Source organism: Alosa alosa, chromosome 12 (assembly GCF_017589495.1).
Source record: "Alosa alosa isolate M-15738 ecotype Scorff River chromosome 12, AALO_Geno_1.1, whole genome shotgun sequence".
Taxonomy (NCBI): Eukaryota; Metazoa; Chordata; class Actinopteri; order Clupeiformes; family Clupeidae; genus Alosa; species Alosa alosa.
In genome coordinates this window covers 1,638,701-1,656,200 of record NC_063200.1, presented here as the reverse complement: position 1 = coordinate 1,656,200, position 17,500 = coordinate 1,638,701, and the positions used below count along the sequence as shown (strand labels likewise).

The 17,500-nt window shown below is 45.9% G+C and overlaps 1 protein-coding gene across 1 annotated transcript in view; it reads left to right on the top strand.

The window, feature by feature from the left end:
- The window catches only part of LOC125304310 (astrotactin-2-like), a 530,850-nt gene that overhangs the window by 66,162 nt on the left and 447,188 nt on the right, over positions 1–17,500 (top strand). Inside the window, 1 exon segment of the mRNA XM_048258462.1 lies at positions 7,621–7,808. Coding sequence (XP_048114419.1) covers positions 7,621–7,808 — 188 coding nt within the window.

Sequence of the window (17,500 nt, the reverse complement as noted above, 5' to 3'; positions counted from 1 at the left end):
CTGATAGAAGAAAAATAGAAAACTCTGAGTGAGTGAGGAGTACGAACTGCACACTAAACAAGACAGCTACCCAGTGTCTCCCTGGACTTCTGGATTTATCAGGGGCAGATCACTCATTGATGGGGCGTTATTGTCCTTTAAAAGGGCCACTAGAGAACTGTGTGGAGGGAGTTGTGGCGGAGTCTGTATTAGAGGTATGTGTGTGTGAAGGGGAGTTGATTATTATTATTGTCGAGGAGATATTGATATTGATGATATTGTTATTATTGTTATTGAAGGTTGAGGTGTGTGTCGAGGAATGTGGGTGCCCTCTAGCTCCTCCCTTCTTCCAGGTTTGTTTGAACAACTCTCTCCTCTGTGCTCATGTCCTCTCCTCTTTCTCAATGCTCGTGTCTTTCTCTCTCTCCTCTTTCTCTCACCCTTTCTCGTAACCTCGTAGCTGTCTCTTTCTCATGTCATCTCTCTCGATCTTCTCCTCAACTCGTGTGTTTTCTCTCGTGGTAGCTTATATCCTCTTGGCTCTTTCTCTCATAACCATGGTTCGTTTCCATCTCAAGGTGATTCTGTGAATCCATATGGGCTACGAATCCTCTGTGGTGCTCATGGGCTTGGTGTGAGATTAGTAGGGGTTTGTGTTGGTGCCAGTCCAGTGAGTGTTGGTGGCAGTGTGGGGTTTGTGTTAATTCAGTGATTTGATGTGTGTTCGGAGGTGGCAGTGTGTGGAATTGGTCATGGATTGGCAGTGTGGGATGTGTGTTCAGTTGCCAGTGTGGATTGTGTGATGGTGCCAGTGTGGGGTGTGTGTTGGTGCCAGTGTGGGGTGTGTGTTGGTGCCAGTGTGGGGTTTGTGTTGGTGCCAGTGCCAGTGCGGGGTGTGTGTTGGTGGCAGTGTGGGGTGTGTGTTGGTGCCAGTGTGGGGTGTGTGTTGGTGGGAATGCCAGTGTGGGGTGTGTGATGGTGCCAGTGTGGAGGGTGTGTGATGGTGCCAGTGTGGGTGTGTGTTGGTGGCAGTGTGGGGTGTGTGTTGGTGCCAGTGTGGGGTGTGTGATGGTGCCAGTGTGGGGTGTGTGTTGGTGGGAGTGCCAGTGTGGGGTGTGTGATGGTGCCAGTGTGGGTGTGTGTTGGTGGCAGTGTGGGGTGTGTGTTGGTGCCAGTGTGGGGTGTGTGTTGGTGCCAGTGTGGGGTGTGTGATGGTGCCAGTGTGGGGTGTGTGTTGGTGCCAGTGTGGGGTGTGTGTATGGTGCCAGTGTGGGGTGTGTGTTGGTTGCAGTGCCAGTGTGGGGTGTGTGTTGGCTGTGCTATTAGAGATGGGAAGGGGACGAACAGACTCACACAGTCCACTGCAGCAGCAACAGCATATTTCTCCTCTATTGACGACGCTGTCTGCTGTCTGCTGTCTGCGTCCGCTGATTGATAATGCCGTGCTGATGCATGCTCATTGCTTTATTTACATTTGTATGGATTTTCTTTACAGATTTAAAGCTGTAGTTTGTTTGGCTATGGGTCGACAATGAACATATATCCCCCTGTGTTGTCTGTGTGTGTGTGTGTGTGTGTGTGTGTGTGTGTGTGTGTGTGTGTGTGTGTGTTTTCAATTGAGGCTAGGATCAGCATATGTTGATATTTGATGTATGTGTTTGCATAGGATAGTCCAGAGCCTGATCTATATGGTATAACATCCTAGCAGTCGTGTAGCGAGTGTGTGTGTGTGTGTGTGTGTGTGTGTGTGTGTGTGTAGCGAGCCACTCACTCTGATCCACAGTATCAAGGGCGTAATTTATGGGGGGATAGCGGGGGTTGTAACCCTCCCAATAATGAAACAGCACTCTAATAGTTTGTAACTGCTCACAACAAAAATGTGAATCAGTGTTGGACTCCTGCCAATGCTGCATTATGGCTGTACAGGATAGCACTGTGTTGAGCTCTGTGTTAATATAATGCATTGATCTCTTCCATTTTGTATAAGTAGTTGTATAAGTAGTTTTTATTTCAAGTTGTATTTATAAATATAAAAGTGTTGACAGATTGTCTTTGGAGCATATTGCTTTCTCATCATACTTCTAGAGCATCCTCACCGTCTCATCTCACTCTCAACATTAGTGGCTCAGCCAGTCCCTCCACCTGTTATTAAAAACCTTGGCATTCAGCTTGGCTCCACCGCGCCAGCTTTGGTCTCATATCAAATCACTCACTAAGATTGCTTTTTCACCTCCGTAACATTGCGCCTCCGACCTTCCTCTCTGCTAGTGATGCACAGACTTTGGTTCCTCTTTCATTATGTCCCGTCTAGATTACTGCAACTAATTTTTCCTTAGTCTCCCCCACTAAAACCCTTCAAGACTACAATATATTCAAAACTCTGCAGCTAGGCTCCTCCACCCATACCAGGCTTGATCAGCACACATCACCCCCATTCCTCCATCAACTCCGTGGCCTGCCACCAGTTCGTCCCGGATCAAATACAAAGTACTACTACTTTCACCTTCAAGGCCTCCACAACCTTGCTCCCCCTACATCACGACCTCCCTGACCAGCGCCACACTCCCTTCCAGCTCACTCAGATCCTCTGACAAAACTTCTTGGCTATCCCCGCTCAGACTCCACCCTGGGTGGCAGGTCCCTTCAGTGCCTTGGCCCCAAACTCACTGGGGCCTCCCCAACCCCGCCGTGCCTGTCCTTCTCTTCCCGCTTTCTTCGGCCACATCTCAAGACCTTTCCTGTTTAGTCCACTTCTCACACACACAACACATAGTTCTACAGATGCTTGTCTTTGTTGTATTGGTTTGTTGTTTGTTATTGTGTTTCCCTGCCTTTGTCTCTGTTGTATTGTTTGTTTGTTTGTTATTGTGTTTCCCTGCCTTCCTACTATGTAAAGCGACCTTGGGTTTGAGAAAGGCGCTATATAAAATAAACTTATTATTTCTCATCATACTTGGTTCTAGAGCTTTCTCATCATACTTGGTTCTAGAGCTTTCTCATCATATTTGGTTCTAGAGCTGTTTTGCTGTTTGTGTTGGCAGCTGGCACAAGTGGAGAGCACTTGACGAATCGGACCAGCTTCAGCGCTATAGAGACCAGCTTCAGTGCTATAGAGACCAGCTTCAGCGCTATAGAGGCCAGCTTCCAGCGCTATAGAGACCAGCTTCGGCTATATTCCGAGACCAGCTTCGGCTATAGAGACCAGCTTCAGCCGGTATGAGCAACTTCAAGCTATAGAAACAGCTTCAGCACTATATTCCAGAGACCAGCTTCAGCACTATAGAGACCAGCTTCAGCGCTATAGAGACCAGCTTCAGCGCTATATTCCAGAGACCAGCTTCAGCGCTATAGAGACCAGCTTCAGCGCGCATAGAGAACAACTTCGAAGCTATAGAGAACAGCTGGCGCTATATTCCAGAGACCAGCTTCAGGCTATAGAGACCAACTTCAGCTATAGAGAACAGCTTCAGTAGCTATAGAGAACAGCTTCAGCTATATTCAGAGACCAGCTTCAGCTATAGAGAACAACTTCAAGCTATAGAGACCAGCTTCCAGCTATAGAGGCCATCTTCAGCACTATGAGACCAGCTTCAGGCGCTATATTCCAGAGACCAACTTCCAGGCTATAGAACCAGCTTCAGTGCTATCAGCTTCAGCTATAGAGACCAGCTTCAGTGCTATAGAGACCAGCTTCAGCACTATAGAGACCAGCTTCAGTGCTATAGAGACCAGCTTCAGCACTATAGAGACCAGCTTCAGCGCTATATTCAGTACTGCATCACGTGGTGTTGTTTTGAAAAGGGGTCGTGTGCTTTGATCCAAATCTGGATCTGTTTTTCAATTTGATTTATTATTTATTGGCTCTTTCCCTCCGTGTCCGTGTAGTGAGTGTGTGTGTGTGTGTGTGTGTGTGTGTGTGTGTGTGTGTGTGTGTGTGTGTGTGTGTGTGTGTCTGTCTGTGTGTGTGTGTTTGTGTGTGTGTGTGTGTGTGTCTGTGTGTGTGTGTGTGTGTGTGTGTGTGTCTGTGTGTGTGTCTGTGTGTCTGTGTGTGGGTGTCTGTGTGTGTGTGTGTGTGTGTGTGTGTGTGTGTGTGTGTGTGCGTCAGTTGTGGTTGAGATCGGCATATATTGATAAAGACGTGTCCTGTCTGTCTGTGCCTGTAGAAAGCTGCTCATCCTGATTGATAGTGTTACTATATTATAAATGAAAATAACTCTATTTGAATATTCTCCCCCAATCTCCAGATGGTTAGCTTAGCATGAAATGCTACCTCCTATCAAACTCAGTGGCTGGGTCCTCTGCATGCTAGCTGCACTCTCCCACCTGTGAGCATTACAGACACACATTGCAGTCGGGGGCCTGAGTAATGGCAGGAGAGTGAGAGCACTTTTTATCCGACAGCACTTTCCGTTTCGTCCAGGAGGTGTGAAATCATCTCTGCAGGACCTCCGTAATGGCCTGCTCTTCTGGAATGGAAGAAGGATGAGGGGAGGGAGAAATAATGGAAGAAAGGAATGAAAGAAAGAAAGAAAGAAAGAAAGAAAGAAAGAAAGAAAAGAAAAAGAGCGGCTCGTTCAACATACTTGCGTATCAGTTCTGAGCACGTTCAACATGTCATTTCTGTATGGAAGCCTGAGCGTTCAGCTTATGCCATGTATCAGTTCTGAGCCACGTTCAACATGTCATTTCTGTGGAAGCCTGAGACACGTTCAACATGCCATATATCAGTTCTGGTGCGTTCAGCATGCCATTTCTGTGGAAGCCTGAGCGTTCAACATGCCATGTATGCCAGTTCAGGCTTACGTTCAACATGTCATTTCTGTAGGAAGCCTGAGCACGTTCAACATGCCATGTATCAGTTCTGAGCACGTTCAACATGTCATTTCTGTGGAAGCCTGAGCACGTTCAACATGCCATGTATCAGTTCTGAGCACGTTCAACATGTCATTTCTGTGGAAGCCTGAGCACGTTCAACATGCCATGTATCAGTTCTGAGCACGTTCAACATGCCATGTATCAGTTCTTGAGCACGCTCAACATGCTGGCCTTGTGGGAAGCCTGAGCACGCTCAACATGCCATGTGACGCCCTGAGCACGTTCAACATGCCATGTATCAGTGCTGTTATCTGTTTTTTTTCCCCGAGATCAAGGGCTCAGAAGTACGAGTGCTCCTGCAAGGGCTCAGAAGTACGAGTGTTCCTGCAAGGGCTCAGAAGTACGAGTGTTCCTGCAAAGTTAATTACGCCATGACGTAGTGCTGCCGCTAACAGGGCCAGACGCGGCAAGTGACATCATCGGCTCTTTCCACAATTCAGGAAGTGACATCATCGGTTTTCCACTAACTGGTAGGAAGTGAGATCTCAGGTTCTCCACACCAGAAGTGACATCAGCGGTTCTCCACACCAGAAGTGACATCATTGTTTCTCCACACCAGAAGTGACATCATCGGTTATCCACACCAGAAGTGAGATCATCGGTTCTCCACACCAGAAGTGTAGACCATCGGGTTCTCCACACCACAGAAGTAGATCACGGTTTCACACCAGAAGTGGCATCCTCAGGTTCTCCACCAGAAGTGACATCATCGGCTCCCTCCACACCATCAAGCTTCTCCACACCAGAAGTGACATCATCGTTTCTCCACACCAGAAGTGAGATCATCGGTTTTCCACACCAGAAGTGAGATCTCAGGTTCTCCACACCAGAAGTGACATCAGCCAAGCCCTCCTCCACAACTGCAGCGACATCATCGGTTTTCCACACCAGAAGTGACATCATCGGTTTTCCACACCAGAAGTGAGATCTCAGGTTCTCCACACCAGAAGTGACATCAGCGGTTCTCCACACCAGAAGTGACATCATTGTTTCTCCGCCACCTGTAGCGACATCATCGGTTATCCACACCAGAAGTGAGATCACCGGCTCCCTCCAAGCACCAGAAGTGAGATCATCGGTTCTCCACACCAGAAGTGAGATCATCGGTTTTCCACACCAGAAGTGACATCTCAGGTTCTCCACACCAGAAGTGGCGATCACTGCCCCTCCGCACCATTTCTCCACACCAGAAGTGACATCATCGGTTCTCCACACCAGAAGTGAGATCATCGGTTTTCCACACCAGAAGTGACATCTCAGGTTCTCCACACCAGAAGTGACATCAGCGGTTCTCCATAATTATCGCCCATTAATTCAGCGGACATCATCGGTTCTCCACACCAGGCGTGATACTCATCGGTTCTCCACATGCATTTTAGTCTATGAGGCGGCGCATCGCTTAAATAAAGTAACACGCGTCGTCTCCGCGGTGATGTGCAACACGCGTCGTCTCCGCAGTGATATGCAACACGGCTGCCTCCGTGGATAAAGATTTACCGGGCCAGTGTCACCTTTTATCAGAAATCATTGAACATGACAGACGAGGCTGCTTCTCTCTCTTTCTCCCTCTCTCTCTCCCTCTCTCTCTTTCTCCCTCTCTCCCTCTCTCTCTCCCTCTCTTTATCTCTCTTGCTTTCGGCGTTGGTAGCACAACCGCCACCAGCTTTGATTCTGCCCTTCTTCTAACTCTACAAAGGCTTACAGCACCCAGCATACCATCCAGTACCATTAAACGCAGGCCCCCATATTTCACATTACCTGCGCACACACACACACACATACATGCACAAGCACACAATTAATGCAATTACCACACACATAGGCTACTGTTGATGAAAACACCTGCTTTCTAGCCTTCGGCACCGGGCTATCAGTATTACATTCCCATGCAAAACGCTTGACCATGGTTATCCGTAGGGTTTTTGAGTTAATAAACTCCATAAATAACCATTAATTTGTCATTTTATGCCTCCTCCCTGTTGTTTCATGGAGTTAACTGAAGCCGATGTCCCGAAGTCCCCGCTGGAGGCTGGACTGTCATTGGCTCATCAGTGTTCTAAGGGTGTATTTTAGCTTACAGGTCAATTACAGCCAAATGTGTGTGTTGATCAGATAATGCACTAGGAGGTCATGGCCACAACAGCAGGCTGTTCACTATAAAGACAGTGAGCACACACACACACACAAACACACACACACATACGCACACACGCACACACAGACACACACACCTCACACACACACACACACACATACTGTAATAACGCACACACACAGACACACAGACACACAGACACACACACACACACACACACATTTGCTAATACAGACACAATACACAGACACACACACAACAACAGGCTGTTCACTATAAAGTCAGTGGGCACACACACACACACACACACAAACACACGCACAGACACACAGACACACAGACACACACACACACACACACACACACACACACACACACACACACACTCACTGTGTGCTGAGTGTGTTTCACTAATTCACGAATTGGGATAAATGCAGAGACCAAATTTCCCTTAAGGGATCAAAAGAGTATACATACTTACTAACTAACTAACTAACTGACTGCCTCGAAATCACTTACACACTAACTAATAAAGCACACACCACACACACACACACACACACACACACACACACACACAGAAGCAATATATGTGTGGTTTCTGAAAAACATCCTGACTTATCTGTGTGTGTGTGTTTGTGTGTGTGTGCGTGCGTGTGTGTGTTTTGTAGAGATGTCGGGGACAGGTGCGGACATCTCCCAGGTGCACTGGAAGCAGCAGTGGCTGGACAATGGGACGCTCTACTTCCACGTGTCCATGAGCAGCTCGGAGCAGCTGTCCCAGCCCACCCAGGCCAGCCCCCGCCAACCAGCCAGCACCATCCATGAGCACATGCATCTGCTGCACATCTCTGTCATGGTAAGTTCACACACACACACAAACATATGCACGCATGCACGCACACGCCCACACACTCATGCATACACACACACACACACACACAGCACCATCCATGAGCATATGCATCACACAAATTCTGTAATGGTACAAACACACAGGTATACACAAACATATGCACACACATGCATAATGCACACTCATGCTATAAACACACATACACAAACACACACACACACGTAAAACACACTCATGCACACACACACAAACATACAGTATACACACACATGCACACACGCACACACCCACACACTCATATAAACACACGATACACGACGACGCGACACCTTCATGCACACGCGACACCTTGCGTACGCCAATAATAATAATAATACACAATACAATAATAATAGTACAAACACACACATTATTTATCAATAATAATAAACACACACTAATATCAATACCATAATTACGTGTAATAATAAACGCGACAGCAGTATCTCACAAACTCCATACTTCTTCCTGTAATTGTTGTGTATCTCCCCATCATGGTGAGTTTACAATAATGTCAATACTATCAATATCATCACTAACACAGTCAATAATACTGTCATTTATGTATATGTGCACAATCAGGTGAAAGAGAGATGTCTGGTGGAACAGATGAACATGTGCACAAGCTACATGTTTCTGTGCGAGTGTGTGTTTTTTAGACTCAACATGACACTCACAGAAACACACCCACTCACACACCCCAGGATGAGAGAGACTGCCAAGAGCATGGACCCAAACATGCACCTGCTGCATATCTCTGCACACATTCAACACACACACACACACACACACACACACACACACACACACACACACACACACACAACACCTGCTTAAAACTCAAAAGACATGGTGAGTTTGTACACCCATACAGGCATACACATGGATTCACATGTGCACACGCGCAGATAGACTCTGGCATGAAAGGGACCCCCTAGCCAGCATGCACATATCCACCTGCTGCCCCATCACACTACTACTAATACTACACATACTACACACACATACATACGACACACATATACACACACTCAGAGAGAAGGAAAAAGAGAGAGAAAGAGGCCAGCATGAGACAGATGTTCCTTTGCAGATACAAAGTGCATGCAGACACACAGCCACACACACACACACACATAATACACAAGCAAATGGAAGCCACACACACACACACACAGACAGCTGTAAAACCGCTCATTCATCTGATTCCAGCCGCATGGAGACACTCAATATGTGGTACCCTCTCCAGCACACTCAATATGTAGTGCTTTACTCCAACACCTCCAGTATGTGAGTACCCTACTCCAACACACTCAATATGTAGTACCCTGCTCCAGCCGCATGGAACAATCAATATGTATTACCTATTCCAGCACACTCAATATGTGGTACCCTACTCAGCGCACTCAATATGCTTAATTGCCCTACACCAGCACACTCAATATGTGGTACCCTACTCCAGCCGCCAAGAACACTCAATGTGTGGTACCCTGCTCAACACGCTCAATGTAGTACCCTACTCAAGCGCAGCACCTCGATACATGGTACTTTCTTCACGGTACACTCAATGTGGTATCCTGCTCCAGCACCTCAATGTCTTGAGGTACCTTGCTCCAACACACCCAGTATGTAGTAATCTCAATTCCAGCACTATACACCTCAATATGTAGCACCCTACCCAGCACACTCACCATGTAGTGCAATCTCTACCCAACACACTCCACATGTGCACCCTACTCCAGCACACACCTTTAATATGTAGTACCCACCCAGCACGAGCACACCAATATGTAGTGCACCCTACCCAGCACACTCAATATGTAGTAACCCTCCACTCCAGCATGCAGCACACCCACATGTAGTGCACCCTACTCCAGCACACTAATATGTAGTTCCCTACTCCAGCACACACTCAACATGTAGCACCCTACTCCAGCACACCTGCCAATGTGTAGTGTACCCCTACTCCAGCACGCAGAACACTCAATATGTAGTACCCTACTCCAACACACTCAATATGTAGTACCCTACTCAAGCATGCAGCACACTCAATATGTAGTGCCCTACTCCAGCATGCAGTACACTCAATATGTAGTATCTTACTCCAACACACTCAGTATGTAGTACCCTACTCCAGCCACGCGCTTGCCTCAATATGTAGTACCCTACTTAGCACACTCAATATGTGGTGCCCTATCGCACACTCAATATGTGGTGCCCTACTCCAGCATGCAGCACACTCAATATGTAGTACCCTACTCCAGCACACTCAATATGTAGTGCCCTACTCCAGCATGCAGCACACTCAATATGTAGTTCCCTACTCCAGCACACTCAATATGTAGTACCTTACTCCAGCACACTCAATATGTAGTACCCTACTCCAGCACGCAGCACACTCAATATGTAGTACCCTACTCCAGCACACTCAATATGTAGTACCCTACTCCAGCACACTCAATATGTAGTACCCTACTCCAGCATGCAGCACACTCAATATGTAGTTCCTACTCCAGCACACTCAATATATGATACCTTACTCCAGCACACCTCAATATGTAGTACCTACTCCAGCATGCAGCACACTCAATATGTAGTTCCCTACTCCAGCACACTCAATATGTAGTACCTTACTCCAGCACACTCAATATGTAGTACCCTACTCCAGCACACACTCAATATAGTACCCTCTCCCAGCACCTCAATATGTGTGCCTTTCTCCAGCACACTCAATATGTAGTACTACTCCAGCACTCAATATGTGGTACCCTACTCATACAGTGCAGAATACTCAATATTTCATCCCCACTGCTCCTTGCCCCCCACCACCCACACACACACACAAATGATGGCACTTCCAATTCCATAGCTGCTTTCAGTAGTGCTTTCTTGGCTGCTGTCACACAGCACGCCATGTTGTGTCGAGGGCTGTTTGTCGGAGCGATAGTGCCTTGGTCTGTCGTATGCTTGATTCACTGCAGCTCATTTGGGCTGGGGCAGGGGAAGCACAAGGCCAAACAACAGCAGTGAAACACACACACACACACACACACACACACACCTAGCACCCTTGACTCATCACATGCATAGCTTCATCTGTGTGTGTGTGTGTCAGAGGTTGAGACTGTAATTCTGGTTAGTCAGGTCTCCTCTTCCTCCCTCTCTCCTCTCATCTGTTCTTTTCTCCTGTCGTTTCACTGCTTATTCTTTTGTCTTTCAGTTCATCTTGTCCATATCTTCCGTTTGTCTTCAGTCCTCCACGCCTCTCTCATTTATCTGTTTTTCATTTTATCACCTCATCTTCACACACACACGTTACGACACAAACACACACACACACACACACACACACACACACTCTCTCATGCACCTCCTCATCACCTCACACACACACACACACACACACTACCACTCTCTCTCTCACACACACACACACACACACACTCTCTCTCTCTCTCTCACACACACACACACACACACACACACACACTTCTCTCTTCAGTGCACTCCTCATCACCTCACACACACACACACACACACACACACACACACACACACACACACACACTCTCTCATGCACCTCCTCATCAGCTCACACACACACACACACACACTCTCTCATGCACCTCCTCATCACCTCACACACACACACTCTCTCTCTCTCTGAAGTCCATCCATCCCTCCTTTTTTTTTTTTTCCCTTTATTCTAGCAGTTCTCTCCCTCCAAGAGTTCTCTTTCCTTCCTCCGTTTTTTCTTCTCTCTCCTCCCTCAGGTTTTCTTTCCCTCTCTCCCATCCTTCTCTCTTTCCCTCCGTTCTCTTTCCCTCTCTCCCATCCTTCTCTCTTTCCCTCTCTCCCATCCTTCTCTCTCAGATATTGATACTCTGACAGTCGTGATGTTAGTGCTAGGCTGGTGGGGATAGGATTTCTGTCATGAAGGCAGGTCTCTGCCGTCATCTGATGAGCACGCCACCACTTAGCTGCGACTGTCAGGCTCCACTTGAAGACAGAAGGGGGGGTTGAGTGAAGGAGGGGATGAGGAGAGAAGAGAGAAGAGGAGAGGAGAGAAGTAAACACTTTGCCATATGCTCCCCTGCCAGCACCCCTCTCTCTCTCTCTCTTTATTCCCTGAGAAGGGTCAGGTGCTATTTCTGTTGTCATGTCCATTTCATATATTTATTTATTTATTTAATTGTCTCGTACTAAAAGATGTACCACTGGTTTGTCTCTTAGAAGGCTTTGCAAAAGTATGATGAATCTATTGACTTGTTTGTTCTAAGCACTCAATTTGTGCATTAATATGTGATAAATGATGTGTTTAGAGGCAATAAGCACACGTTAGCCATGGATAGATACATAACTGTATACATGTATTTAGGTTTTTAAGGCCTTCAAGTAGAAGACGTCCTGCATTTAAAGTCTGCCAGCTCTTTGATTGACGGAAGCTTTTGCACACAAAGGTTCCAACAGGCGGTCATGCCTTGAGGCAGTGTCTGACCTCTGCTTATACACACCGCACAGGGACAGAATACTGACCCGTGATCAGCGTTTAAACACTGATGATTGTTATGGTGTGTCTCTCCTGTCCACCTTCTGCCGTGCCGCAGAAATGACCCCCCCACTCTCGCCATCTCTGTCCTCAGCTGATTGCCCAGAACCTCGCTAGTCTTTTAAGAGGCTCGTAAAGGTGTTATAGTGACCCCAGCGTGAGTTGTTAACCTAACAACTCCAACTCCAGGCCACATCCAGTAACGCACTACTTTAAATACAAACACAACTGTGGTGTATTACTGCACATTATCGACATCACAAGTACATGCCATAACATGAGAATTACCTTATTGATACCATACTAATGTTGAGAAGCTGTAATTGCATTGACTGTTTTCAAAACAAGCTATTAGCCGTTAATCCTCAATGTCACAGCAACTACTTAAAGTAGACATAGACAACATAGCATGCGTTTGTGTCTTGCTAATAACTGAAGGCTAATGTACTGAAGTGTGCTACCAAAGTGCTCTTGGAGCATTCAAGGTGATCTCAGTAGAAGCATAAAGCTTTTATCAGGTTTGTCTCTTAAATCTGTCTCCTCCCTTAAGCTATTTGTTCTGGGAGTGTGGCCCTGATATGGCCCTGAAGTGGCCCTGATGTGGCTCTAATATGGCCCTGATATGGCATTGATCTTTTTCCCTCTCACCCCTACTGTCCACTCTGAGGACTTAAACCACTGCAGGGACTGAATAACTCTGTTTCCCCTTTTAAGCTCTCGGCATCAGCACTTCCCGGCAGATGTTGTGCGCTATAGGACACTGAGTGCGTCTCTAATTATAGCCCACCTTTCCTCTCCACGTCCTCTCTGATCCAGTGGAAACAGAGGAACACATTTGGCTCATTTAACAAGCCAAGGGTTCCGCATTAGACGCAATTAAGGAAAAAGAGCAAGACACCCACATTGTGCACATTTAATTGTCCCGCTTGTCAGTCATGTAGAACAAACGCAGCACAAACACTCGCCTGCCAGGATGATGATGATCTTGGAGGTTAGCGTTTTTAGCCCCGGACGCTTCCTCGCCGCCTGATGCTGGCTGAGCTCCTGGCGTTCCCATAATGAGCTACAGGCTGGTTATCTGCGCCTGTGTGGCGTGGGATCGGAAATAAAAACACAGATTTAATTACGCTGAGGTGTGACGGAGTCAGCATCTGGGTGCTCCATCTCCCTCTCCATCTCTTTTCTCCGTCAGATTGGAGTGTGTGTGTGTGTGTGATTGAGTGTGTGTGTGTGTGTGTGTGTGAGTGTGTGTGAGTGTGTGTGTGTGTATGTGTGTGTGTCTGTGTGTGTGTGTTCACTTTGCTGGTGGAAAGTGGGGCACTACATGCTTTCCTGGTTTCCTTGTGAGTCATGTTGACAGACAGAGACAGACACGGCGAGATGAGAAACTGATGCTCGCAAGCCCCGGGAAATCAGACGTTGTGTGTGTGTGTATGTGTGTGTGTGTAAGCCCTGGGAAAACAAACATGGTGTGTGTGTGTGTGTGTGTGTGCAACCCCTGGGAAAACAGACATGGGTTGGTGAACTCCACACAACAGGCTTGCTGATGGATGAAGCAAATCCTCTTATTCATAAGGAAATGGCAGCCATCATACTGGGCTAGGTTGCATTCCTTAGATGACTTCAACCCAGATGCACACACGTGCCACTACCCCGCATGTCTCTCATTTAACTGTTTTAAAGTAGACTGTTGCAAAGTGCTCCACTTTGACATTTTGTCAGCATGCTTCGCAATGTTTTTTTTTTAGCCTAAGTAATTGTGTCAGAACAATTCATTTGTCTAGCTTGTCTAGCCAACGCACACACACACACACACAGACATTATGTGATTTTTGGAACAAACATTATCTTCAGTTTGAAGACTAATTGGTACATAATGAAAATAATTAGAACATGTTTGCATTTGTTTTCTTCCTTTGTGCAGTGTGTTGTTTTTCAGCTCTGTTTCATGTCGGCAGGAGTGTGTGTGTGTGTGTGTGTGTGTGTGTGTGTGTGTGTGTGTGTGTGTGTGTGTGTATGTGTGTGTGTGTGTGTGTATGTGTGTTGCTGTGTGTGTGTGTGTGTATGTGTGTTGCTGTGTGAGACACAAATGGGCTCTTTATTAATATTTGGAATGCTGTGTTGTTGTAATCAGTATTGGTCATCCCAAATAAATGAATTATGTGTATGTGTGTGTGTGTGTGTGTGTGTTTGGGGGTCGTAGTGCCATTTTTTATTTTTCCTGTGCTACTCCTGCTTTTGAAGAGGATAACTGAATCTACACTCGTGTAACCCCAGAAACATCAAGAGTCCTGGCGCAGTTATTACACACACGCACACACACACACACACACACACACACACACACACACACACACACACAGTTATTACATAGGGCGGACTGGAGAAGTACTGGAGAAACAATATCAACTGTCTACCAGGTGGAAGTCATGTTATGTTATTGTGGATGAAATAACACATGACTGATGTACAGTTGCAATAGTTATTTCAGTTCAAATGCACCTGTTAGCACTCTGGACCCTCAGTGAAAAGCTGCATGAACTGACAGCATCATGTAACCTTTTAGCTGTTTGTGCTCAGGGCAGGGCTTGAAAACGAAATTATTTTTCAAACGTTCCGTTCCGAACGGTTCAGGTAGGCCTATGTTTAACGTTTTCGTTCTTGCATGCGTTCCGCCACCAACATATCAGTCCTGAACCGGTTGAACGCATAAAATATCGTTCGTTCTTAAAGTTCCGACAGTGTTTAGCGGGCCTATCAAGTCTATTTTTGTGAACTTTACCCTAGAATAGACGTACTCATTATTTCCCCTTGATTTAGCTTATACCATAGCCTACAGACTTACTGTAGGCCTAACCTATACCTATAAATAATTTCTTATCAAAAATATTTCTGGATACGTGCTAAACTCCTTACCTGGTTGTAGCCTAAGTTTTATCCATATGGAGATCTTCAAAGGCTTAGCTATAATTCCAACCCTGTTTATAAAGCGAACCTGTCTGTTGCTGACAAGGCCTATCTCAAATTTCTCGTTTAACTCTTCTACATAGAATAGGTTACAATTAGCAAACATTTCAAATCCGACTTTAAAGCGACAAAGGCGTGGACAGGTAAAATAGGCTAATATGCATAGGCTACAAACAATTTCAAATCAGTTTCAGTAGCCTACGCTACGAGCTGGATCGAAGTGGCAGGCGGATAGGTAGTTGGCTACATAGCGGCTTGTTAGCTCACATTAACAGTGTAGATCTTGGGCTTGTTTTTAGCACAACCGGAAATAGTCTCCCTGACATAGGATATGCTTTTGTGAAATTTTATAAAATATATAGAGAACAAAAATTTTGTGGATTTCAGAATAACGCTTCTGTTCCGGAACAGTTGAAGACCATTTTGTTTTCGTTTCCGCTCCTCGTAAAATTCCGTTCGTTTTCGGTTTTTGTTTTCGTTCCTTGAACCGGTTCGGAGCCCTGGCTCAGGGTCTTTCTCATGGTATTCAATTTGCGTAAAGAGTGGGCAGTTATGAAGCTAGCTTTAGCTGCATTAGCGTAAAGAGTGTGCATAGTTATGAAGCTAGCTTTAGCTGCATTAGCGTAAAGAGTGTGCATAGTTATGAAGCTAGCTTTAGCTGCATTAGCGTAAAGAGTGTGCATAGTTATGAAGCTAGCTTTAGCTGCATTAGCGTAAAGAGTGTGCATAATTATGAAGCTAGCTTTAGCTGCATTAGTGTAAATAGTGTGCAGAGATATGAAGCTTTAGCTGCATTAGTGTAAATACTGTGTATAGTTAACCCTTAGAACCCTATACTGGGCATAGTTAAGAAGCTTTAGCTGCATTAGCGTAAATACTGTGTATAGTTAACCCTTAGAACCCTATACTGGGTATAGTTAAGAAGCTTTAGCTGCATTAGCGTAAATAGTGTAAAAGAAATTCAGAAGTTAGACTGAAGTTAGAGTTTTTATCTATGGATGGACATATTTGTGCTGTAGCCTAAACTATTTTGCACTTCAGAATTGTAACCATACCAACACAGGAAGAATAGTTACGATGATAATACAATCACAATATAACAACAATGATGGTGTTGTACTTTGGCTGAGCAATTTACAAAAATGTTTATGTGACTTCAATAGTTTATATGACAATACATTATCATTGTTGCCCAAAGTTGGAGCATGTAGAGATTTGTTGCAATTTCAAAATCAGATTACTCGGGAACCGCTTGTTGCACAGATGCATGCTTCATATCCTTGTATTCGACAAGGTCTGCTGTTTATAGTGATATACGGTTTTGCCATGTGTTGAGTGAAGAGTTTGTAAGATACACCGAGAGTAATGGGTGTGCACAGATGTGTGCAGAATGCAAATATGATTAAATTTCATTGCAAACTGTTTATCACAGCAGCAATTTTGACGCTAATATGATTGGAGCTTAGATTCTGCTTGTTCATGTGATGTGCTGTGTGATATCTGTGTGATTAGTACTCTGCGAGCAATTTGGTTGAACCTGAACTTGAGTTTTTTTGGGGCACAGTAGTTAAAAATTGGGGCACGTGCCCCAGTAAAAAGGGTATTTGACCGACTGGGTGGACACTTCGTGACACACACACTGTGAGAAATCGGGGTTGTGGCGTGAGAGCGTGTGAAGCTAATAAAACCAGTGCGTGAGAGTCGGCAGCCCTGAGAGAGTGTGACAGAGCGAGAGACGGAACACTCTACTGTCAAATAAAAATGCTCTGCAATCGGCATAACACATTAATGACATCTGGAGTGTGTGTGTGCCTGGTCACATATTAATGACATCTGGACACTAAGCAGCAGAGACAGAGGAGCACAACTGGCAGTCTATGTGTGCAGTTCATTGAACAGCTTCACACTCAACTTTATATATAAACTGCCTGTTGTTCTGCGTAGGTGTCCAACGAAACAGGATGCGCGTGCACAGAACACATCGTGCAGGCGGTACGGCTCGGACACTGACGCGGTGATTGATGCTTTACTTCCTGGCACATGATGGTTTACTTCCTGGCACATGATGCTTTACTTCCTGGCACATGATGGTTTACTTCCTGGCCCATGATGCTTTACTTCCTGGCCCATGATGGTTTACTTC